Source organism: Peromyscus californicus, unplaced genomic scaffold (genome assembly GCF_007827085.1).
Source record: "Peromyscus californicus insignis strain IS unplaced genomic scaffold, ASM782708v3 Scaffold_16__1_contigs__length_79575227, whole genome shotgun sequence".
Taxonomy (NCBI): domain Eukaryota; kingdom Metazoa; phylum Chordata; class Mammalia; order Rodentia; family Cricetidae; genus Peromyscus; species Peromyscus californicus.
In genome coordinates this window covers 6,802,281-6,827,193 of record NW_026294458.1, presented here as the reverse complement: position 1 = coordinate 6,827,193, position 24,913 = coordinate 6,802,281, and the positions used below count along the sequence as shown (strand labels likewise).

General features: G+C 44.8%; 1 protein-coding gene across 1 annotated transcript in view; it reads right to left on the bottom strand.

Annotated features, from left to right (window-relative positions):
- The window catches only part of Dgkg (diacylglycerol kinase gamma), a 226,611-nt gene that overhangs the window by 5,764 nt on the left and 195,934 nt on the right, over window positions 1–24,913 (bottom strand). Inside the window, exons 23-24 of the mRNA XM_052740211.1 lie at window positions 11,104–11,224; window positions 8,544–8,604 (exon numbers count right to left, since the gene is read on the bottom strand). Coding sequence (XP_052596171.1) covers window positions 8,544–8,604; window positions 11,104–11,224 — 182 coding nt within the window. The remainder of the gene's footprint in view (window positions 1–8,543; window positions 8,605–11,103; window positions 11,225–24,913) is intronic.

The following is a 24,913-nucleotide window of genomic DNA, read 5'->3' as shown; positions in this document are numbered from 1 at the left end:
TGATCTAGTACCCCCCTGTCATAATTCAAACTTGATGAGACCACCATAGCTTGTGAGTTCTTCTTCTTCTTTTTTTTCCTAGACGTGTGTGTGTGTGTGTGTGTGTGTGTGTGTGTGTGTGTGTGTGTGTGTGTGTGTGTATGTGTGTTTGTTGCCCTGGCTGTCCTGGAACTCACTCTGTAGACCAGGCTGACCTTGAACTCACAGAGAGCCACCTGCCTCTGCTTCCCCCGTGCTGGGACTAAAGGTGTGCACCACCACCTGACTGATGTCTCCTTTAAACGGAGTAAAATGCTAAATTTCACTCCAGTTAAAGATTGCCTCTGCAGTACCAGTTTCTTAAAATCAACGCATTTTATGATTTAAAAGAAGCACTAAAGGGGGGGGAGCTCTTGGATGTTGCCACCTGAGAGCAAACGGCTTACAACTAGTAAACACGACCCAAGTTGTGAGTGTGAAGCCTTTCTAAATCACGTGGGAGGTGCCCCAGGCCTTCCCTGGTCACTGGAGTGTGGAAGGGCCCAGGCCCGAAAGATCTATAATGCTCTCTGTGACATTTGAGAAGCTAAGGTAATTTTCTTTCATAAAGTTATCATAGAGGAGGGGGGCCTTCTAATGAAAGAGATATTATCGTCTTTTAAATCTTAGATATTTCTGCCGGGAGTGGTGACAGACACCTGTAATCCTAGTGGGAGGCAGAGGCAGGTAGATCTCTGTGATCTCTGAGGCCAGCCTGGTCTGCAAAGCAAGTTCCAGGACAGCCAGGGCTGTTACACAGAGAAACATTGTCTCAAAAAACAAACAAACAAACAAACAAACAAACAATCTTTAGATATTTGTGGGTTCTCCAGGATCTTGGAATCCTCTTTCAGGAGCGTTAAAAAAGGCCTCTTTTAACAGTGACAGTCGAAGACAGACCAACATGGCAGAATTTAGAATGACCCTATCCTGATTATGTTCATTAAGGAGGTAAGACCTGCATGTCCTGGGCACCACAGCTTGCCTGGGGTCCTGGACTGTGTAAATGGAGAACCTGAGCGGAGGAGAAGGGTGCATTCATCTGTTCCTTTTACCTCACTGTGGAGGCCATGTGACCAGTTGTTTCCTGTTCCTGTTGCCTTGACTGTACCCTTGAACTGTGAACCAGAAGTTGATTCTGTTAAAATAGTTCATAGCAACAGAAAAACAAACTAAGACAGGCTTCACATGCAGTGGGGACAGCTAGGCTATGCAAGAGTGAGGCTGACTGACCAGTGGGGAGGTTTAACCACAGGAGAGGTTCACAAACGTGGGTCCCTGAAACTACACCTCAACATCTCCCTGGATTTGTCAGAAAGCCCAGTTCCTGGACATCAAGACCAACTAGGTTAGAACTCTGAGAAATGTTCCAGTCACATAAATTTTAACCCTCACCCCAGCCTCACATTTACTCAAGTTTGGAAGCCACCAGATTGAATAACTGTGGTCATTTTCAATGTAATGATTGAACTATTATTCAGCTTTAGAAGGAGATTCTTTTTAAATTTTACTTTTTGAGAGAGTCTCATGTATCCCAGGCTGATCTCCACCTCATCATGTAGCTGACTATTATCTCAAACTTACGATCCTCCTGCCTCCACCTCCCCAGTGCTGGGATTATAGTGTGACACATGAGATACTAGTTTACAGCACTGTAAGCAAACGTTCTTAATAAATATAGATTTTACATATATCTATGTGTTTTTATACATAAACAGATATCTGGTCATTTTTAAGAATTTATAAAACAACTTTTTGTTTTTTGAGACAGGGTTTCTCTGTGTAGCTTTGGCGCCTTTCCTGGAACTCACAGAGATCCCCCTGCCTCTGCCTCCCGAGTGCTGGGATAAAGGCGTGCGCCACCACCACCCGGCTTTATTAAACAATTTTAAAGTTTGAAAATCCTCCAGATAACAACCTGTTTTCTTGGCATACTGCTTTAATTTATTTCTATGCTTGCATGTCTTGACCAAAATAAAACCAGCGTCTAAATCTGCTGTTTTATTTGATATTATTTTGACAGTGCTTTAATATCCTCAAAATTTCATTTTAAAATGGAAGTTTATCTTTAGTTAATTAGTTTCTCTTACTCAGTTCTGGAGAGTGAATCCTGGACTTTGTGTATGTTAGGAAAGCCCTTGCCCACTGCACTACTAGACCTCCAGCCCTTAACATTTTATTAAATTGTACTTTCGATGTTTAAAAATGATTCCATTTGACGAATATCACATAGGGCTGGTGAGATGGCTCAGGGGTTATGAACACTGGCTGCTCTTGTAGAGGACCTGGGTTCAAGTTTCCTGCACCCACATGGTGGCTCACAACTTTCTATCTAGAAGAGGGGATCTGGTACCCTCTGCTACCCTCCAAGGGTATCAGGCATGCACACAGTGCACATACGTACACAGGGGTGAAACATTCATACGCATAAAATAAATTTTACAAAAGCTTTAAAAAAACTACCTCCTCACTGAATGTTGGGCTTTTGTGAAAATTCCATTTTTATTTGTTTTTATTTTATGTCTGTGAGTGTTTTGCCTGCATGTCTGTGCCCGACGTGCATGCAGCACCCACAAAGGAAAGTAGAGGGCACTGGATCCCCAGAAACTGGAGTTACAGACAGTTGGGAGCCACCAGGTGGATGATGGGAACCAAACCTGGGTCCTCTGCAAGGACAGCAAACGCTCTCAACTGCAGAGCCCCACGTTTCTTCCTGATACATGGTTCAAGTTGCATTCCAGAAAAGCTGGACCAGTTCATTCTCCTGTCTTACTGAGTGTAAGGCCTTCCCATATCCTTGGCAGAAGGAAATATTTTCTTAAACTTATTTGGCATGTGTAGAGTTACATGGTGTTCTCACTGTCTTAATTTGAAAAATCTTTCCCCTTTTTAAAAATTGTGTTATCATATATTACTCCACAGGTTAATAGTCTGAGTCACCTTACCTGAAAATTGTCTGCACAGTCTTACATCAGTAGTACTTTTTCCCTACTGGATTCCAAGTATTAGTTTCTTTTTATGGTATAGGAACTAGCCTGTTCTTTTGTATTGCTATTACAAGCATCTTGCCCTTAGGATTATTTTGTTGCTTCTGTTGATGTTTCTCATGTACCCTAGGCTGGCCTCAAGCTCACTCTGTAGACCGGGATGGCCTGGAACACTGGCTGATCTCACTGCCTCTGCTTCCTGAGTGCTGGATTTATGCAACGCTGGGGATCTGTCTCAGGGCGTTGTTCATCTACCACTCTTCAAACTGAGTTTACATTTCCAACTCTTCTATACTAATTCTTGACTTGCAGAGCTTGAAATTTACTAGTAATAAAAAAATTGTCACTTTCTCAATAGAAAGTCTCTGCCTATAGGGTAACTAAAATAATCTATTTTCCCCATAGGTAATAACATTTCATTTTTAAATTTAATTTCAGTCTTGTTATGTAGTGCCTATTTACCCAAATAAGTAAGTTTTTAGGTACCCTATGTGCCCTAAGATTTTTAGGACTCTATTGTGTACTATTGATTTACTTATCTAATACTGTAATAAGAGAATATTTTTGAAATTATTGTGACTTTATAATTATTTTATTATCTTGTGACAGTCTTTTCTTTTCCCCTCCCCCTGCAATAGCGTCAAGGTTGAAAACTCTTAAAGTTCCTTTTTTATTCCTCTAGGAACTGCATTGTTTTGTCAGGTTAAAAAATTTGAATGGGGATTTGGGGATCTCTATTTAGGACATGGGATATCTCTGTGATGGCTACATTTTATTGATTTGATGTAGTCCAGAATCATTGTCTGAGATGAGGTTTTAGTGAGGGCTTGTCTAGGTCAGGTTGGCAGGTGGAGGAGTATCTTGTTTATATAAACAGAGGTGGGAAGCCCCGCCCACTATGGATGACACCATTCCCGGGCCAAGGGATCCTGGCACGCAGAGCATACCCTCTGCTCTTGACTGCAGTTGCAATGTGACCAGTTCACTCAAGCTCCTGCCTCAGTGACTTCCCCACGAGGATGGACTGTACCCTGGAACTGTGAGCAAAACAAAACTTTTCTTCCCTAAGTTGCTTTTGTCGAGGTATTTTATCATAGCGATGGGAAAAGAAGCTAAGATGGCTTCCATAGTCACCTGTTAAAACTTTACACCTTATGGGAATGCTCATTAATTTCCCACAATTCAGCTGTATATTTTATATCTTGTGGCTACTGTTACAATGATTGTTTATTTTGCTAGTAGACTTATTGGGTTGGTAACTGCTGGTATATAGGAATGCTGTTATTTTTGTCTACTTTTCTATAGAACTTTCCTGAAACAATTTATGCTGTGAGGTTTCCCGCTGAATGCTTGAGCTTTCTATGGCCACCATCCTTTACAACAGTGACAGTTTTGATCCTTTCCCAAATATTTATATTTATTTTCTCTTTTGTACATATTGCATTGTTAAGCAGTGTTAACATTTCTTTCTTGTCTGTAGTTTTAATAGGAACTTTACTAAAATTTTAGTATTAAGTAAAATATTTGTTATTATTTAGGATTTAACAAAATTTTCATTATTTTGAAGGAATTTCTTTCTAGTTCTAGTGTTGTTTGTTTGTTTGAGACAAAGTTTCTCTATGTATCTTTAGCTGTCCTGGATTTTGTTCTATAGACCAGGCTGTCCTCAAACTCAGAGATCCTCCTGCCTCTGCCTCCTGAGTGCTGGGATTAAAGGTGTGCGACCACTGCCCAGAATCATAGTATTCTCTGAATCTCTCTGAAAATGAGAAATATTGCTAGGCATGGTGACTCACACCTTTAATCCTAGCACTTAGGAGGTTGAGGCAGGCTCATCTCTGTGAGTTTGAGGCCAGCCTGGTCTATGGAGAAGTTCTGGGTCAGCCGTGGTTACACAGGGAGACTTTGTCTCAAAACAAGACAAGATAAAATAAATGAACAAACAAACAAAAGAAATGCTGGGTTGAAGAGAGGACTTGTTGTTCTTGGAAAGGACCCCAGTTCAGTTCCCAGCACCTACATTGGGAAGCCCACAATCACTGGAACTCCAGCCCTAGCGGATCCAATGCCCTCTTCTGACCTGTGTGGGCACCTGTACTCACATATATATATACATATATATATGTATATGTATATGTATATGTGTGTATATATGTATATGTGTATATATATGTATATGTATATACACATAATTACAATTAAAATTAATCTTTAAAAAATGTTGAATGTAATTGAGTACTTTGGTCATCTATTTATATTATCATGTCACTTTTCTCTAAACCAATGACAGCAGGTTTCTGTTCTCATTCCTATGATATGTCCTAAGGGTTGAATGATCCTTTCGACATATTTTACTGACCTTCCTATATGTTGGCTTGAATATTTATATCATATTCAAATTTGAGTCACATTCTTCTATAGTTTTCTATTTTTAGGTATAATTTTTTTCAGTTACTTCAGTTTTTTGTGTACGTGGGATATATGTGTGTGTGGGAGGTATAGTACACATGTTTGTAGTGTGCATGCGTGTGTGTACTCATGCCTGTGGAGTCCCAAGGTTGATACTCATATTTTGTATCACTCTCTATCTTATCTTATTGGGACAGAGTCTGTCACTGAGTCCATGGCTTACGGGTTGGCTGGCTGGGGTGGGCAGAGAGTTCCAGGGACCCACTTTTCTCTGATGTCCCAGCATCAGAGCTACAGACATGCATGCCAATGCCAGGCTCTTATACAGGCGTCAGGGATCCAAACTCAGGTCCTGATGCCGTGTAGCAGGCACTTTCCTGACCGACTCCTGCCCCCAGACCCTCATCATGACATTTCCGTGTATGTGTGTAATGTACTTCGATTACATTCACCCACAACCCCCTCCTGCCCTCTCCCAGTCCACTGACGTTCGTTTGACTAGTTTCCGTCCACTTTTGTGCCTTTTGTTTTATTGGACATCGAGTCTCATTAGGACTCCTTACCAGAGCGCAAGTGAGGAGGTACAGGAACACAGACAACTTCATTGACTATACCGCAGAAGAAAATGTCTTGCCTCACGCTGGAAACCTTTAACTGTATATAGATCCTCAGGGCCTCATGAGCTCCTCCCTGCTAAGTTCATCTGTTTTGAGGTCACTTTGTAGATGACTCTTTGAAAGCATTTTCTATTTCATTAATGGTTGGATTTCCTTGAATTATTTTTTTTGTTCAGCTTTATTAGAATCAAAATTACATATTGTTTTATAATTAAATAATGCCAATTGCCATATACATTAAGACTTTATATTACATTCACTACATATTTTTTACACTTTAATATTTCTGATATCAACTTTTCTCTTTTAAAATGAGATTTTCAAACACTTGCCTTGTCGAAAAAAATGATCCTAGATTTTACTGTGTTTAAAGTTATTTACTTTGTCTTTTAACATTATTATTTTTCATTTGATTTCTTTTTTTTAAAGATTTATTTATTATATATACAGTATTCTATCTGCACACTAGAAGATCTCATTAGGTGGTTAGGTGGTTGTGAGCCACCATGTGGCTGCTGGGAATTGAACTCAGGACCTCTGGAAGAGCAGTCAGTGCTCTTAACCCAGTCAGTGTTCTTAACCTCTGAGCCATCTCTCCAGCCTCATTTGATTTCTTATGCAAGAACAGTATTCAGCTTCTGTACATAATATTATATATAAAACACATGTTGTTGTGGAATAATCTTTTTGTACACTGTGAAGATTTGTCATTCAGATTGGTTTAATAAAAAGCTGAATGTCCAATAGCTAGGCAGGATTTTTGGGGCAAAGAGGACGCTGGGAAGTAGCAGAAAGGTAGAGTCACAGGGAGATGCCATGAGATGCAGAGGAAGCAGGACATGCAGGAGGAGAGGTAACAAACCATAAGCCATGCAACAGCACATAAATGAACATAGAAATGGGTTAATTTAAGTTGAAAGAGCTAGTTAGAAACAAGCCTAAGCTATCAGCCAAGCTTTTATAATTAATAATAAGTCTCTATGTGGTTATTTGGGAGATGGCTGGCGGGACAGAAAATCTGTCTACAACAGAGAGACAGAGACAGAGTTTTGTATGTGGGTGCCCATGGTATGTTGCTTTCTGTGTGTGTGTGTGTGTGTGTGTGTGTGTGTGTGTGTGTGTGTGTGTGTGTGTGTGAGAGAGAGAGAGAGAGAGAGAGAGAGAGAGAGAGAGAGAGAGGGCTTTGTGTGTGGGTGCCCACGGCATGTTGCTTTCTGAAGTTGGTTTTTTTCACCACATGGGTCCTGAGGATTGGCTGGCAGGAAGTGCCTTTACCTACTTAGCCATCTCACCAGCATCTATTACTAGTTTTTATTACAGTGTGGTTTATTTTATTTTATTTTTTTAACCCCTCTATAAGGTTATGGTAAGAATTTGCAAAGAAATGTCTACCTTTGACCTTTATAGAAGATGTTGCTTAAGGCATTAAAAACAAAAACACAAAAGAGAGCTTGATACTTGAAGGGCTCCAAAGAGACTATTATCAAGGAAGAGTAGAGATGCTCAGGAAGACTGCTTCTATCTCTTTTGAGATGACATATTTGCTGTCAGATTGAGGGCATTACTCATGAAGTACCCCAGTGGATGCCCTGAAACCAGGAGCTGGGTCCTTAAGGGGGAATGACCCCAAAATGAGGGGGCCTAACTCTCATAGCAGCGCTGACTGGAACTAACGTAAGTCTAGCTAGACAGCAGGGGGAGGTCTATTTATTTTATATTTCTGTTCATGTGTATGTGTGTGCCCGCATGAGCTTACGTGCACCACATACCTGCAGATGCCTGTGGAGGCCAAAGGGGGTCAGATGCCCCTGGACCTGGAGTTAGAGGCAGTTGAGAGCTGCCTGATGTGGGCAGGAGAATGGAAACTGGGTTGTGTGTAAAAACAGCTCTTAACTGCTGAGCTATCTCTCCAGTCCCAGTCTGTTTGAGGCAGGGTCTCGCTCTGTAACCCTGGTCCATCTTGAACTTACTCTGTAGCTCAGGCTAGTCTTGAACTCATAATCCTCCTGCCTCAGCCCGTGAAACTATAGCTTTCCTGTTCCATGCCCCTTATTCATTTGCTGATGGCATTCTAGGGTTGTCGTTACAAGTCTGGCACCATGTTCCATGTTCTGGTGCCATACCAAAGCAGATAGCCAACCTGTCCTTCCTGTGGAGTTTCCAGGGAGGTCGTCAAGGCCGTGGGTGCACTAAGGGAAGTGTGTCCTGGGTACTGGGTAGGATTTGGGGTGTGTAGGCTTGGCTCCAGATAAAGAAGCATTCTCTAACATCTGGACTTGCTCCTCAGCAGAAAAGTCTTTCTTTTTGACGCTGCCACTTGGGTAGGTTCAAGCTGAGGCTGTCAAGGTACCATGGATGAAGTCTCAGAACAAAGTAGAAAAGGGGCTATTCTAGACAATCTCCCAGGGTCCCTGTTAGGTTGAGATGCACTGATTTTATATCAAGTCAGTGTCTTCAAGGGGTAAAACAAAATCCTGCTTCTTATGTTCACCTCCAAGACCAGCAAACTTACCGTGCAGCACGGCTGCATCCAGGGCTCTCCATCTACTTGCATCGGCAGAAGCTTGTTAGTCCTGGAACCGCCAGAGCAAAGAAGGAACAGTGAGACCCTCAGCGTTGGAGAATGATCACCACTCCCACCGAAGAGAGACAAGTCAAGACCTCACTTGCTCACTTAGGAGAGGCTCATTGAGACCAGGGGAACGTTCTGAAAACATAATCTTCAGCCCATCTCAGGGACTGGACTTGGCAGGTCTGGAGGCAGGCCTGCAGATCTGTGCTTTAATAGTTACTATAGGAATTTCTCAGTCTTCAGACTCCACTTTGAGAAACTGTCATGGGCACACTGAAGGCCACAGCCACCTGGACAACTGGCCAGCAAACACGATAGCCCCACTGCTGAGCAGTTCCACCTCAGTCCAGCAACCAGCCAGAGGGGAAGGTGGTTCCTGCCAAGCTCTGCTCTGGAACAGGAAGAGGCCTGCACTCCTGACTAAGTGAGTGCTTGCAACATATCCAGGAGGTAATGTCTCTGAGCTACAGAGGTTACCATGTGCACTCGACTCCAAGAGGCAGGACACCTTGGTTTCACAGGCACCGTGGCTGTGCTGGGAAAGGGACAGCTGGGAATAGTGACCCCAAATGTAGGAGGAAAAGTGAAGAGGAAGTGTTGCCCTCTTGCTTGGGAAAGACTTTTTTTTTTTTTTTTTTTTTTTTTTTTTTTGCATATGGGCTCTGTAGACTCTACTTGTCCTTCAATTCCTTGGGAGGAGGGTAGTCCTCTGGCCAGGGGCATGTGAACAGTCACCACCCACTGGACAGGAACCCCTTACCTGAGCTTGGTAGCTTCCCTACTTTTGAAATTACAAAATGCGAGGGGAAAGCACTATATTTTGATACAATAGTTCTCTGCTGGACTCATTATATTTCACAATAAAAGTGATAAATCTAGTAATAAAAACAACCTACCAGCAGAAAGGGGGCCTTTGCATACTCAGGGATAGAGAAGTATCTGAGAAGTGCCTAACGGGATGGAGCTTTTAGCCAGCTCCGTGTTTCCATCTGGAAATAGACCTGTTGGCTTCTGGAAAAAGTCCCCCTCATACTGAACTTCTTAGATTCCTTGGCAGTCAGGACACTGTGTTCTTTGCAATCTACAAAAGCTATGGCTGCAATACTCTATGGGCAAACTGGCCCCATAAGCTTTAGAGCTCTGGACAAGGGCTGCAGAGGTTGGTCTGGAAACAAGGGTCCGTCCTATCGCAGCGATGGCTCCGAAAGAGAAGGAGTACGGCGTTGGGAATGGAGATCCAGATGATACAGAGATGGGTACTGACAAGGGGATAGTGGAGCAGACCCTCAGGGGACCACCAAAGGGCTCTGACTGAGGGATGGTGGAAGGGCCAAGAACAGACTCCTCAACTGTGCTCTCGCTGACATTTGCCCAAGGGTTTCTGGGAGAAAGCGTTCTTCAGTTAAACGCCTCTGGGAACCCTTTACCCCTAGCCCTTCTAAGAGCCCCAAGGCAAACCCAACAGATAGGATCTGTAACAAGAGAGAAAAAGGTAAGGAATGAAGACAACTCAAACAGGCAGGTTGGGTAAGAAGCTGAGGGGGAAAAAATGTAACCAGAGGGAGCTGAAACTGGAGAAACGCCTATCAGACCCCACAGCATCCAGACTTGCAGTGACTGGCTGTGTCATCCATGTCCCAAAAAACTGCTACTCTCTTGGTGAGTACAAGAAGTTTGTTGATGTTAATAGTTTAGCATATGAAGGCATCCTGTCCACACACAGAAGAGCAGCTGTGACCCCTGGCATTATTCTAATGTTTTACAATAATAAAGAGAAAAAGACAAAGAATTGGACCTCTGGTGCCCTGGACTTTACATATGTACTGTTTATGTCACCAGGTAATTTTAAGAGGATAGGTTATGATGGACTCTCTAGTCGATGACAGCATTATTCCTGGCCCAGCACGATTCTTCCACCTGAGGTTTGGGAGTCATAGCAGGAGAGGGGGCAGAATGATTGTAAGAGCCAGAGTGAGGGACGGGGAGTTTGCTGTGGAGACTGTGTCTCTTGGAAATGACAGAGAAGCTGGAAATGACAATGACCTGTGAAACCTCACCAACATGGCTGCCTAAAGAAGACCAGAACAAGGATGACGCCAACAGACATGCTATCGTGGATGGGGGTGGGGAGAGGTAGGGGAAAGTCATGGGGCATCAAGTCTGCACCCAGAACTACCACCGGCAGCCAAGGAATGCTGAGAGCAGGAGAGATTCTTTCCCCTAGGGAAGGGCACACCGATTGGTTCTCCAATACCAAACGGTCATCCCTGAAATCGTATGCGTACAAATGACCACACCGCCTGAGCAGATATTTGGGAAAAATACATATGTAACAGTTAAAGAATATAGTCAAAGTACTCTTTATCAATACTGCCGAGCTTCTTCCGCCAATTTTCTGTAGCCTGAAGTCCGAAGGTAGCCCCCTAGTTATTTTATTATCTGCTTGAATGTTCAAGAGGGTAGGGGGACCCAGGAGATGCTGCATAACAAGGGAACTTACCTAATGGTGACAGAGGAGCACTGAGCTAGCCTCCTCCCTGCACTCTTCAGGCCAGTGTAGATCTGTCCCATTTCCATGGCTCCCTCGAGACCCACCACTTCAAGGAGCTGGTCGCTGAGGTCTGCGGAGGGAACAGCAAAGACCATGCACACTCTTCTCTCTCACTCAGGTTAGTCTGTCCAGAAGTTTCTGGTCCCTTGATGGTCAACCCAGGTCTGTTACCTCCCACTCAAGTGTGTTTTTATATACTGAGTCAGACATATTTCTCAAAAAAAGAAATAGATGTACCTTTTTGTGAGCAGAAGTCAAGTTATAGTTTTTTTTAAAGCTTTGATTTAGAAGATTAATATGTATCCAGTGAATGGGCTGACATCAAGAAGCCTCTTCAAATATAGAATATCAAAAATGACAAACCAGCTGTTTCTGAAATTCACCAACCTAGCTGCTAGAGACCTAAAGGATTGGGACTAGGATAAGAAGAAATGTTGAAGAGTCTAAAATCTATTCTTAATGTCAGAGCAACATGTTGGCTCTGCTAATGATGACTGATGGTTAGTTAATTAGCCTCAAATTTGGCCTGTCCTTAGCTGCTGCTGAACCATCATCCTCCATGGACATCCTCAGGAAGATCAAGGGCCTTTTTCAGCACACCCCATGCCTAAGTCAAGCAAAGGAGAAGAATATTTCACCCACGTCAGACCATTGTGGCTCACAGTGGAAAAGGAGTAGACAAACATGAATCCCAGGCTCCATATCACAGCACCAATGGGCCACAATGGTGGTGATGGCTTCTGATTCTAGCCTGGGAGGAGTGATCCATTTTGCTTGGGTATTTGCCTCCACTTTCCACTGTGAGAGCGATAGCAGGGGTAATGTTGGGGGCTGGGTCCCATACTCACTCTAAAATGCAACTGTTTGTGCAGTTAGAGCCGAAGCGAAAATTAAGACACAGAGTTTAACAGTCTATTCCCTTTGTTAGCAGCACAAGAGTTCGTTTTCTCAGACTGAGGCAAGTTACTACTATTCCATTAACAGCCACAAGCGAGAAAACTGTATCAAGGCTTTTCGTTTGTTCATCAACATGCCTTCTGTCCTCTAAAGACATGCTGTTTAAGATTAGCGAAGAAATAGTTATTCTTTTGTTTAGAAGATGGTTTATTTTAAAAACACTTCATTGATGGATGTATATCTAATGGAGGCAGTTAACCAAAGCACTGGACTGACCGTATCATGTCAACACTGAAGTCCAAATGGATGATCATTGAGTGACGTTAGCTGCCAAGAGATACACGAGCCTAATCCACCTGTGAGAAGCACAGAGCTTCCCCTCTGCACCCATTCACACTCCACTCTCCATAAGTTCCCCTTTCTTAACATCCCTGAAAAGATACTGTCTCCTTAAGCTCTCCATCTCATTTGGACTTGGGACAAGAAGCCATAAAAGGGTAAGGCTTATTTAGGAGAACGCTCCAGGCTCTCTGAAGGAGTTTAGAGCTAATCAACAATGAATGTCTAAATCTCCAGTCACTTAATTAGCTCCCTTACCATTGAGGGTTGAATAATCATTGCAGAGTCTTAGCTTATTGTGCTGGCTTAATAGAGCCCATGCAAACAGCATAGGCTCTGGAGGTAGGGGAGGCAGGGAGCGAGGAAGCAAGAGAAGAGGTTGCAGAAGATGAGGAGGGAGGAGAGAGAGAAATGTAATAGAGTACTTCTAGGGGTGAGGAGGGCAGGGGAGCTGTGTTGTGACAGGAGAGAAGAGAAGAACACAAAGGCATACGTTTTTAGAAGTTCCTCTGCATAGTGGCGGAAACGGACACCTTAGAAAATGCTGCTCTTGTACCAGGCTTTGATATCTGACAGAGCTCAATGGTTCAGTGTTTTCCCTCCTTGAAACATGCCCTGGTAACAAAATGTTCTAAGAAGCAGGGAACTTAATAGACTCAAGTGTTTCAGCTTTACAATGTCTCCGTCTTTTAACAAATTTTCCCGTTGAATGGCTTTAAAGTTGTTATCACTTCCCACACATTACCTTGCAGCTATCACTTCCCACACATTACCTTGCTTCCTGGCTCCAGAAGAGCTGTAATGAAGGCTGATCTCATCAGCAGGAGTGGGCAGGTGGGGGAGGGGCTGGCACAGATGCGGGACTGAGGCGACATATACAGGGGAAGGGGCTAGGGGTTTAGCATCCCTTTTTCATGTCACTTTTGACTATGTACTCTCTTCTCAGGCATAACAAAGGTGACTCCTGTCTGTCACCCTAGCCCTAACTCTAACCCTGACCCTGAGTGCAAGACTTAGCTGCTCTTTGCCCTCTCTGCTATTGCCTAATTATCTTTCAACTTTCTAGAATGCCTACTGAGGAAGTCTTAAAGAAATCTATTTTACATTCCTTCCTAAAGTAACTAAGCATCAAGACCCTTCTTTTGTGTGATAGCTATAAATAGCCCATAGTTTCAGTTTTCTTTGTGTCATGCTTAAAAAGAGTCCTGTCGTCACCTAACCCTCTTTCCTTCCTCTACCACAGAGATACTTATGTATACAGTAAGTTTGGTACTAAAATGAAGGAGAGTAGAGTGTAAATCAATGTCTAGGAACAAACAACAGTGAATGTTTAGATTCTGTGTTCAGAACACAGAATCCAGGATTGGGACATCTGGTACACCAGGTGTCTGTTCTACCTTGGGTACTCAGAGTGAGTTTGGCAATCATGTCATGATTGCATTGCCTTTATACTCTTCCACTCATTCATGTTTAAGGTAGAATGTCTATGCACCTTAGTTAAGCAGAATTCATTCACTCAGTCACAGAATTGCAACTGAGTTAGCAACAACGTTCTAGGCACTGTGCTCGGAAATGGCAGTATAAAGCACTCTGTTGCTGAAGGAATCTTATCTAAGAAAGTGAAACAGAATTTGGTGAAGAAGATGCTCAAATTGAACTGTGAGGTCAGGGATGTCTAAGTAGCTGGTGCTGACTGGGAAAGGTGCAGAAGGTGGGCGTGTAGAACATACAAGGATTGCTGAATATCAAGCGGTGGTTTTGGGTTGGGAGGGAAGAACATAGGAGCACATTCCAGGGACAGAGACGGGCATATACTATATGGGGTTGACAGGCACAGGACAGAGGGGAAAGTTAATTCAGCAATAAACCCACTTGGAAATTTCATGGAACTGTAGTATATAGTATTTCCCCCTATATTTATTATTATTTATTGTTTATTTTTATTATTCAGAAAGTTGTCCAAAACCAGAGGAGGAGATGTTGGGGCCCGGCACAAGTTTGTGTAGCCTGTGGGCCAGGCCTTCCAGCCCTGCTCTTACTGTTCCTTGGTGACAAGGTTTTGTGCATGCAGGTGTGCATGCTGAATTCCCACCTAACATTTGCATTCTAGGAGAGAAGGAAGACGTGGTGTGGGAAAATGGAAAGGGGAGGATGTGAAGCAGGGGTAAGGCAGCAAGGACAACCACCTCAGTTCCAATCTATTCAGCCGCCAGCATTCGGGTTTATAAATGCACATCTGACCATGTCACCCCCAGACCCACAGTCCTTAGTGACACCAAGCAAAACACCAAGGGCTTGGCAAAAGAAGACACAGATAACACACCCAAGATGTTACAAGGAGAAAAAGTTTTGAAAATAATTGTCCAGTTGTAATAAGTCTGAGGGTTTTACGTTGCTTCTTCTGTTACTTTCTTGGGATTGTGTGAGAAATTATGGACAGAACCCAGATTCACGAAAGCACATGCATTGTACCATCATTTGTAAAAGTAACTCCACTGCCATATTTCTTCCTACATGGGAACAGTTAAACAAACAATATGGTATCCACATGATGGAAAGTTTTGCGGCCATTAAAATATTTACAAGCCAGGGGTGGGAGCTCATGTTCTTAAGCTCAGCACCCAGGAGCATGGGGGAGGAAGTCTGTGGTAAGTTCAAGGACAGCCTGGACTATAAAGTGAGTCCCCAGCCAGCTTGGTCTACTATGTGAGACCTTGTTTTAAAATCGCAACACACATATTTAATAACTGCATATGTATTTATATGATGTTTAATTATTATGTCAAGATATAAGCTTACTTATGTAGCATATACTCAACTAGGTAAGAAGATACACATAAAAAAAGGACAAATCTCAGCAAAATCTTAACAATGGTAATACAAATTAATGCTAATTTCTATTTCTTCTTTATGCTTTTCTAGGTGTTTCTTTAAATAGATATTTGTGTTATAACCAAAAAGTAATCTTTTTTAAAAAAAAATGTTAGCTTCTACTCATGGTAACAAAGACCAAGCATTAGTTCCAGAAAGTTCTCTGGACTGCTCTTCCTTTAGTTTGGCTTAGATGGTCCTCAAGGTCTTCCATGTAGACACAGTCTTCGAGAGGAGGGGTGGGGTCATGTCCACGGTTGGCAGACTATAACTGCGGTTACTGTACCACGAAGTCTGGGTTGAATGGGGAAAGAGATGAAGGAACGGCAGAAAAATAAGAGACCTGGGAAGTTCTAGCAAAGGTATTCTGAGACAAGGGGGTGAAATGTGGCTGAGGTGCTGTGAATGAATGGTAATGGTCAGTGGCAGATTACCTGTGGCCTCAGTAATGGGCAGCAGAAGTGGATAACGATGATACAAATTAAAGGGGAATGTGGCTATGTCTGTGGTTCCCAAACTTGGCTGTATGTTAGCCTAACCTGAGGAGCTTTTAAAAGCAATGCTGCCCAGGCTGTACCCTCTATCAGTTAAATTAAAATGTATGGGCATGCAGGCATCACATTTATTCTGAAACAGTCCTCAGTGATTCCAAAGTGCATCGCAGTGTGTATTCGGTGTGCTAAGTTTCTGTTGCCACTGGCCAGTGGTTCCCCGAGCATGGTCTTAAACCATCAGTCTTTTCATTACTTGGGAACTTGTTAGAAATGCACATCCTTGGGCCCCACTTCAGCTCTGTGGAATCAGATATTCTGGAGGTTGTGTCTAGCAGACTGTGTTCTAACAAGCCCTCTGGAAGATTCCAAGACACATCCAAGTTTGAGAAGTTGAGCCTGAGGTAATAAAAGTGCCCACAGGAGTTCAGATGAAGAATAGAAGCAAGTTACTTCCCGACTGCTTTGATCTAGAACTTTCTCAGGCGAAAATTAGGGAGGAGAATATTCACCCAGAAGTGTGTAAAAGCACCTGGCTGAGAGGGGGTGCTTAAAATAGACTGTTTCTCTTTCCGCTTTCTCCCTATCACTCCTAAGCACTTACCTGTACGGCTTCTTAGAGCTGTCCTCAAACCACAACATTAGACCTCAGAATAACATCAAATTGTGATCCCTACAGCCTCTTACCTCCATGCAGAGGTCAAAAACCAAGGTGTGCTTTGGATAAAGGGCATCCCACCCTGTCTTTACGCTCTACCCGACTACTCTCCTTCCGACTTCTTATCTCCACCCCATTTTGCTTTTATTTATTTAGTCCTAACAACTGTCAGAAGGAGGGACCAGACCTCAACAATGACAGGCAAAAGCTGGCAGAACCCTGGTATCTAAGGGGACATGACTTCAGACCTCCCAGTAGCTCTGGAAGCCAGAGGAATCATGCCCAAGTCAAAAATCAAAGTGCCAGAAAGGTTGGTGTGGTGGTTTGAAAGAAAATGTCCCCCAAGGGGGTGGCACTATTAGGAGGCGTGGCCTTGTTGGAGGAAGTATGTCCCTGTGGGGGCGGGCTTTGAGATCTCTTTTGCTCAAGCTTTCCTTAGTGTGACAGTTAGTTAACTTCCTGTTGCTTGCAAGATGCAGCACTCTCAGCTCCATCACCACATCTGCCTGCATACCACCATGCTCCCCATCATGATGATAATGGACTGAAACTCTGAGACTGTAAGTGAGCCATCTCAATTAAATGTGTTCTTTATAAGAGTTGCCATGGTCATGGTGTCTCTTCACAGCAATAAGAACCCAAACTAAGACAGATAGCTTCCCCCGAAGCCTTTCCTTGGCTTACAGACCACTGCTGTCTTGACCACACAGACACCCTTCTGTGCACACACATCCCTATTGCCTCTGTGGCTCCAAAATTTATATTGTATGAGGACAGCAATAAGATTAGATCATGGCTCATCTTAGCAGCTTTGTATTTACTTAATCACATCCTTAAAGGCTCCATTTCTAGAATGCAAACCTGTATGTTATTGAGGTTCCTCAAAAAATAAAAACTGGAACTACCATATGACCCAACTATAGTACTTGTAGGTAGCTACACCTAAAGGATGCTAAGCCAGCATGCCATAGGGATACAGGCACACCCATGGTCTTAGTAGCTCAAAGGACGCCATTGGCAGGGAAATGGATGAAACTGGAGATCATTTTGTTTAGGCAAATAGGCCAGGTTTAGGAAGACAAATAGCACGTACTTCTTGTACACACGGACTCCAGATTTAAATTTTTGTGTGTATCTGGGTGTTCTGGTCATGAAAGGAGAAAGGGATGGAGAGATCTTCAGGAAGAGAAGAGGGGAGGAGAAGGCAGTGATGATTATATATGACATGGATGCAGAAAGGGGGTCTATTTAGGACCAGCAAGGGGGGGACAAGGTGATAGAGGGGGGCAGGGCAAGGTGGTAGAGGAGGAAGGAAATAAAATCTATTAATTTATATACTAACATTACCAAAAAGAGCCTGTATCCAATGTAATGACATTCTTATGTACCACAGTTTAGGGCTTTTAACTTAGGAACTTAGGTTGGTGATCAATTCTGCCTGAAAGAGGGGTAATAATAGAACCTGCCTTGATGTGTTGGAGAATGTGAAGGCATTCTGTAAACAGCAATTCCCCTCGTCACTGTGCTCCAAAGAAGCCAATGTGTGCCGTAGGTACACAGGCCCTCCTTCCCGCTGCAAAAGGAAAGACATGGTCTAGACGTGGCCTCTGCCTGGCAGAGGGACAAGGGCAGTCCCACTGTCTAGACAGGTGAGTGGAAACTGGCAGGCCTTCCTACACACTCAACCACCAAGGCTGAGACAGGTGTGGCCTGGAGCTCCTCTCTTGCCTCTATGTTTCCAGGGAGATGGTCTGTGCGTCCTTGGTAGCTCACCGCTAACGCCCAACAAAGTCAGGCATTGGTCGGCTCACCTGAGCCCCAACTGGAGTCAGTACAGATGCAGCATAGATCCTGACGAAGGCATTTCAAAGCACGTATACAAGCACTACAGCCTGAAAGGTAGGGCTCCGCCTGGAGAAAGGGCCAGAGACCTGTCCTGGTCTTCTCCAAGGGACACTGCTGTGTACAGAAAGTCCTCACAGTCCTTCTGTCTTGTTCTCAGCCTTAGGGGATGATGCAGAACACGAGCTCCACAGACTTGGGTCTGAACCCTGTGACTCAATCACTCACTTCTCCTTGGGGACTTGGTGTGCACCCTCTGGAAGGTAGGCATGACATCCTCCTGGCAGGGCAGTGAGTGCTCTGGACAAATCCCATCTCATTCGAGCAGCAGAAGGAAGCCCCCAGGAAGTAGTCACTGTCACTACAATTTTGTGTTTCCTTAGAAAGGATGTGCTTAGATCTTGACAGGAGATGCATTTCCATGTTTGTTTTCTTTATGCTAAAAAGGGCCTAAAATGGGCCCTCAGGTATCCTAATCATAACTGCGATGCCACACCCCCCACTTTCTTGTGTATGCATGAGAGAGAGAGACAGACAGAGAGAGAGAGAGAGAGAGAGAGAGAGGAGAGTGAGGGGAGAGAGGAGAGGAGAGGAAAGAGAGAGAGAAAGACACACATACACACACACACACACACACACACACACACACACACAGAGCGGAGGTGGGGGTGAGGTGGGAGGGTGGGGGTGGGGTGGGATCTACTTTGCCTTCTCTTGTTCCCTGTGCTGTAGGAGCATAAAGGCATGGACTTGACCTTCATCCCTGCAGGGTACCTCTTTTGTGCCATGAGCTTGTCACATTGGTCCTTAGGCTTCTCACACTCATCAAGCCTCATCAAGGCACAAAGGTAGCCAGAGGGCATAAGTCAGTTTTGTCCTGCACTGAGGCAGGAAAGGGGTAGGTAGGAGAGACCAGGTTCTGAGAAGAAAGAAAGGGCAAGTTGTGGGGGAGGTGCTGGTCTGACAGGTGGGAGGTGAAATGCTGCTTTGACTGGGCTCTGTCTAGTAGCGCGACCTTAGGGAAATCATGTCCCCTCCCAGGGCCTCAGTCTCCCTCATTAGGGTGATGCACCGATCTGTAGGCATGTTTGAGCTCTCCTGCCAATATGAAGACCAGTTTCCTGACTGGTCAAAAGCAGATAGGCCTTCACCTGTCACCACCATGCAGAGGAGCATAGAACGTCCAGTGCAAGTGTTGGTGAGGCAAGAGAGAGCACAGAAATAGGAATGCGTATGGCTGCTTCTGGGTTCTGTAGGCCTGCCTGTGTGAGCAATAGGGTGAGAAAATGGCTCCCTTCATTCTGTGGCTGTATCTTCCGAGCTTAGCCAGAGCTTTGGCGAAGGTGCTGCATGGGGGAAGGAGGGCTTCTAAACCTCTGTGAAGAGGGGCGGGTGCTTTAGAAAGGGAGGAACCAGGTACCTGCAGTGGTGGGGAGAGCAGGGGAGGGGGAATTTCTCAGGAAGAAAGGAGGTCCTGGAAAAAAAATAAAGAGGTCTGACATCACCAGGCTGCTGAGGTGAGACTGTGCAAGAAGAAATGATCCTTCCATCTTGGATATCCCAGCTTCCTGCGCTGTGGTCTGGGTCACAGCTGAAGAAAATGGACCAAGGCAAGGACGTATAGGGAGTTAAAATGAGATGACGAATGGAAAATATTTTTAGCATATGGTGCTAAATATAACTAGATGCATAACAAATGTTGGGTGAGCTGACCTGAACATGGGAAGAAATATGAGTTGGCAGCGTGCTGGGAGAAACACGGGTCTCTGCTTACAGTATCCACACGACTCATCTATAATCAAAGGATGGCGGCAGCAGCTTGTGTCTACCCACCACTACTCTTGGTTCTGCCCATTATTTCTCTTCAGCCATTGTCTCCCAAATGAAGGCTTTACAGTTGCAAACCCGTATTCTGCATTAGCTCATGTCTTCTTTCTCTCATTCTCTGTCGCTTCAAATCCTTGCCAGCATCTAGGACTAGCACATATCTGTTCTATCTCGTTCGTTCATTCATTCATTTGGCCATTGAATATTAATTGATCACCTGCTTTGTGAATGGCATAGTGCTGAGTAGCTAAGAATCGGGTTCTGAAGGAGAGACCTCCTCCTCTTTCTTGTGCCTCACACTTTTGTGGTACCCACTGACTCTGTTACTCCATGGCACTTGCCTGTTGTGCTAGTATTGACATGGTTGCTAGGTACCTCTTGATCCATCCTGTAGCAAAACACCATGCTGGTGGAGTTGTGGATTGGGCCACACTGTCTTTCTACTGCAGCCTCTGCAGTACCTGGATCAGCTTAAGTACCTGAGGCCAGGTGTGAATCTAGCTTGATTATACATTGTCAATGTGATTTCACCCTAGTCTTTTAATCCCACAGGGTTTCAGCTTCCTCAGACATAAAATCAAATAATGAAATAAATATACGAGTCTTTTGTTTCCAAAGTAGGTATTCACTAAACGGCAGACCAACATGTTATTTGTTAGTTGACTAAGCCGTAACACTGAGGGCTGAGAGCTCACAACAGTAATCCTAGCATTTAAAGAGTCCTTTGCCAGCCTGGGCTACATGGTGAGACTGTCCAAAAAAATTGAGATCAAATACTGCTATGGATTAAATGTCTGTGTCTGCCCCACGCCTCTCCCTCCAATTCATATGTTGAAGCACCAGCTCTCAATTTGAGAGCAGGCTTTGGGGACATCATGAGGGTAAATTCTTAGAAAAAGAGGTATATAGAGAGGAGCTTTCCATGTGACATGATATAGCAAGAAGTGTTCATCTGCAAGCCGGGATGTGGGCCCCCACCAGGAACCAAATTGCCTGGCATCTTGTTGTTGGACGTCTCAGCCTCCATAAGTATGAGAAAGAAATTTCTGCTGTTTAATCCACTCAGCCTATGGTATTCTATTACAGCAGCCCCAACTGACTAAGACATACACAGTCCCTGCACAAAATAGAAACTAGCCAAGAAATCTGAACAACAGTGTCTGGGCATGCAGCCAGCATGGTGCTTTGCTGTGGGGGTGGATCTCAGGAAGTGCCCAGTATTGAGTGGCTTAAAAGCTGCTGCAAAGAACAGGGACAGGTTTGGAAACCAAAATGGTGCAAGCAATGGAACAGCAATGATTAAAATGAAACAAGGTGTTTAGTCCTGTCAAAGAACCTGGACTAGCTGCTCCACCTGCACTTGGTCAAGGGTGAAGTCCCCCCAGTCCCTCTTTTATTGTGAGAGGCAGATGGCTGGAGGCAGAAATCAAGCTAGAGTTCAGCTCCAGCTTGAACCCAACGAGAGCAGGTTTCCCTCTGCAGATGGTCAGATGATGAGCAGCCTCCCTGGAACATTTCCACCTCACCAGCCCCTCCCAGCTCTCAGGAGATAGGGGTGGGTGGGAGGAGCCCCAGCTGGAGTCCTCTCTGCTCCAAAGTCAGCCAAAGAAAGGGAGGCCAATCGCCTCCCTTCAATTTCCAGCAGGGCCAGCCCAAAGTGATGAGGCTGGAGCTAGCTAGGGTGGGTTATTTGGTGTGTAGCATCCCATGTTTGGAATGCTAGAACTCAGACTCTAGTTACAGACCCACCAATTGACAGGTTGGTTAACCTCCTCACACCTCATTTTTCTAGTATACAAAATTTCATCATGACATTCTTCGGGGGGGGGGGGGATCATCCAGGCCAAGCAACAGAGTCTTTCTCATACATCACTGGAGAGGCCGTGGGCAAGCAGATTCTGTTCCAGCGTGTCTGTGTGGGCCTTGAGTGTCTGCATTGCATTCAAGTGATGCCTATCCTCTTGGTTCATGGACCATTTAGGGTTCTAAAGCACAGACTAGCTAAACATGGTACGAGGGCCAAATACAGTCCATTTGTTTTTGTTGATAAAGTTTTATTGGAACACAGACCCACACACTTGTTTCATTACTCTCCAGGGCCGCTTTTATGCTAAGTGAACTGAATTGGGAAGTTACATTGGAGACTCCGGCACACAAAGCCTAGTTACATGTCTTATTATAGAAAAATATTTGCTGCCCCTAGGAGACTGAGGTTCTCTGTGGGCTAAAAGACCTATATTTCAATCCAGGTTTGACCAAGGGCAAACCACTTCCCCTTGCTATTTCTTTCTCCTTATCTAGAGAACAAGAGGATCACTAAAATTTAAAGAGATCTGTGATTGTAGAGTTTCAATACTACATAGAAAAGTCAGTTTCTACTGAACCACATTGTGTGGCCTAAAACAAACAACAAACAAGGCACCAGGCCTTACCTGCAGAATCCAGAGGGGCAACCCCTGGTGGTCACTGTGAGTTCCCACTGACCATGGTTTCTGCCTGACAGTCAGCTGGGAATAGACAGGGGCTTGGGGGAAGGTCAGAGGCAGGCTTCCCAAGCTGTAACACAAGCTGTCACTGGTGGAGAAGTCCTGGGACCTTGTGTGTGCCAACATCATTCACAGAGATTCCATTTTGCTGATAGATCAACTTAAAAACAACAGCCCCATAGCTTATCACTCCATTGTGTCCTGGCTCTGGGTGCATTTGGCCAGCTAGTACTCAGAAACCCATCTGAGGCCTCAGAGACTCTGCCAAGCACAGGGAGCATGACATCTGGAGCTCCCTCAGGAGCTCCCAGTCTAGTGAGGAGATGGCCTATAAAGGAGGAACCACAGGAGAGTTGGGTCAGGTAGCTTTGAGGGGAATCTTGGGTATCTGGCTTGGGCACCAGGTGAGACACTAACCAGGCAGGGGCCATGTGGTTGTGGGGAGGCAGTGGGCTTGAGGAGAGGAGAAAAAGCATGGGTAGAAGGAGAAGATAATGACTAGTTTGGCGTTTGTTGATGCCAGCGTGGGCTGCTAAGACTGAATGGCAGAGCTGTGATTTCCTGTGCAGAGCAGAGTCAAATTTTTCTGTAGGCCTGCAAACATTTAACAAGATGACACATGTTGCCATGGTAATTTTCCAGCGCCAAGAAGAGTCCCAGTGCACACACCTAGTACTCCACATGCCTCCTTCTCTGCCAACCCCCAGGAGAGATCATCTAAGCCAGCCAGGTATTGTCAACTTGACACAAACTAGAGTCACCTGGGAAGCGGGGACCTCAACTGAGGAACTGCCTCCGTCAGACTGGCCCATTGGCATGTTATCTGGGCATTTTCTTGATTAATGATGGATATGGAAGGGCCCAGCCCACTGTGGATGGTGTCATTCCTGGGCAGGTGGTCCTGGACAAGACATGGGGACAAGCCGGCAGCAGCTTTCCTCCATGGTTGTTTCAGTTTCTACCTCTAGGTTCCTGCCCGGGCTTCCCTTGATGAGAGCAATAACCTATAAGCCAGATAAGCCCTTTCCTTCCCCAAGTTGGTGTCTGGTCAGTGTTTTTATCACAGGAACAAAAAGTAAGCAGTATACCCCCGTGAAATGTACGATTTTTAGGCTGGTTAGGGAAAGCCTCGGCCATCTCTGAACCTATTGGGCCCTCCTCTGTTATGACTTTATTATATATAAGTGGGAAGAAAGCCACAAGAAATCATGAACTTAGATTTGTCGTTATTTCTGAGTCTCAACTGAGCTGTGGTTTCCCGCTTGGGAGTATCAACGTTTGAGATGGCTGGCTGGTATCTGTGCCCTGGCTTTGGAACTCAGGGCACTCGTCGTATGGTTGGTGAAAACCCACAAGGCACCATGCACACATGAGTGAGCCATCCATGCTTGCAAAATAGCAGGGTCAAATGAGCAGAAGAGCCCTGTGATCTTGCATGCCTGGGAGTTTGCTTCTATTTCCTAGAGAGAGCCTCTGAATCTGGGAGAGCAGGGGTGATTCGCATGGGCTGGGAGACTGCTTAGGTCAGCAGGTTCCAGTACCAGGCTAGGGAGGCCACGGGTGTGCCTGTGAATGTTACATTGGCTGGCTGGACTCACTCAGACCTGGGAGTCATGCAGCTCTTAGCTCTTATCACACTTCTATGTGTCTCACTGCAAGCTTATCTTATGGAGGCCATGCTGTGCTAGTCCCCTAGGGGCTGGGAAGTCATTATTCCCCATCATGCTCTAGTACCTTTGCATGGATGCTGAATGATCTGACAGAAAGCCTGTCTGTAATACTGTAAGAACTACTCAGAGTAAACTCTCTACCACAAGTGTCTGACCCTTGCTTTGTTTACTGGCAGAAATTATTACCTGCTGATAGTCTAGAGAGATTTTTGGCTTAGAACTTTGTCTAGAACACTCTATTTGTGGTTCAAGTGGGACTGATAGAGAAACCACATGTGAGATAGCCAGGGGGTGCAGTGGGGGTGACTTATCGGCAGTCCACCATTGGCTCCAGCCTGAAGACTGGATTGAGGGTAATGAGAAAGTGTGTAGGAAGTCTCTCATTGTATCTTGGGCTGGTGCCAAAGGGAATGGCAGAGCTCCAAGGACTCTGCTTTCCAGTTTCACTCACTTACCCCGATTTGTGCTTCACTTGGCTCCCTGACCCCTGTCCTGCCTCCTGCCTGTCTGGACAGCAGTCTGCTCAGGTGTCTTCCTAAGCCCTCCAGCAACAGCCAAATGCACTTAAGCATTGTCCCAACAATAACCCAAGAGGTAGGGATTGCTAGAGCCTCAGATGGTTTAAGGAAATCTAGGTCGAATGTCTGAAGAAGTCGAGAGGCTTTCTAAATTGGCCCC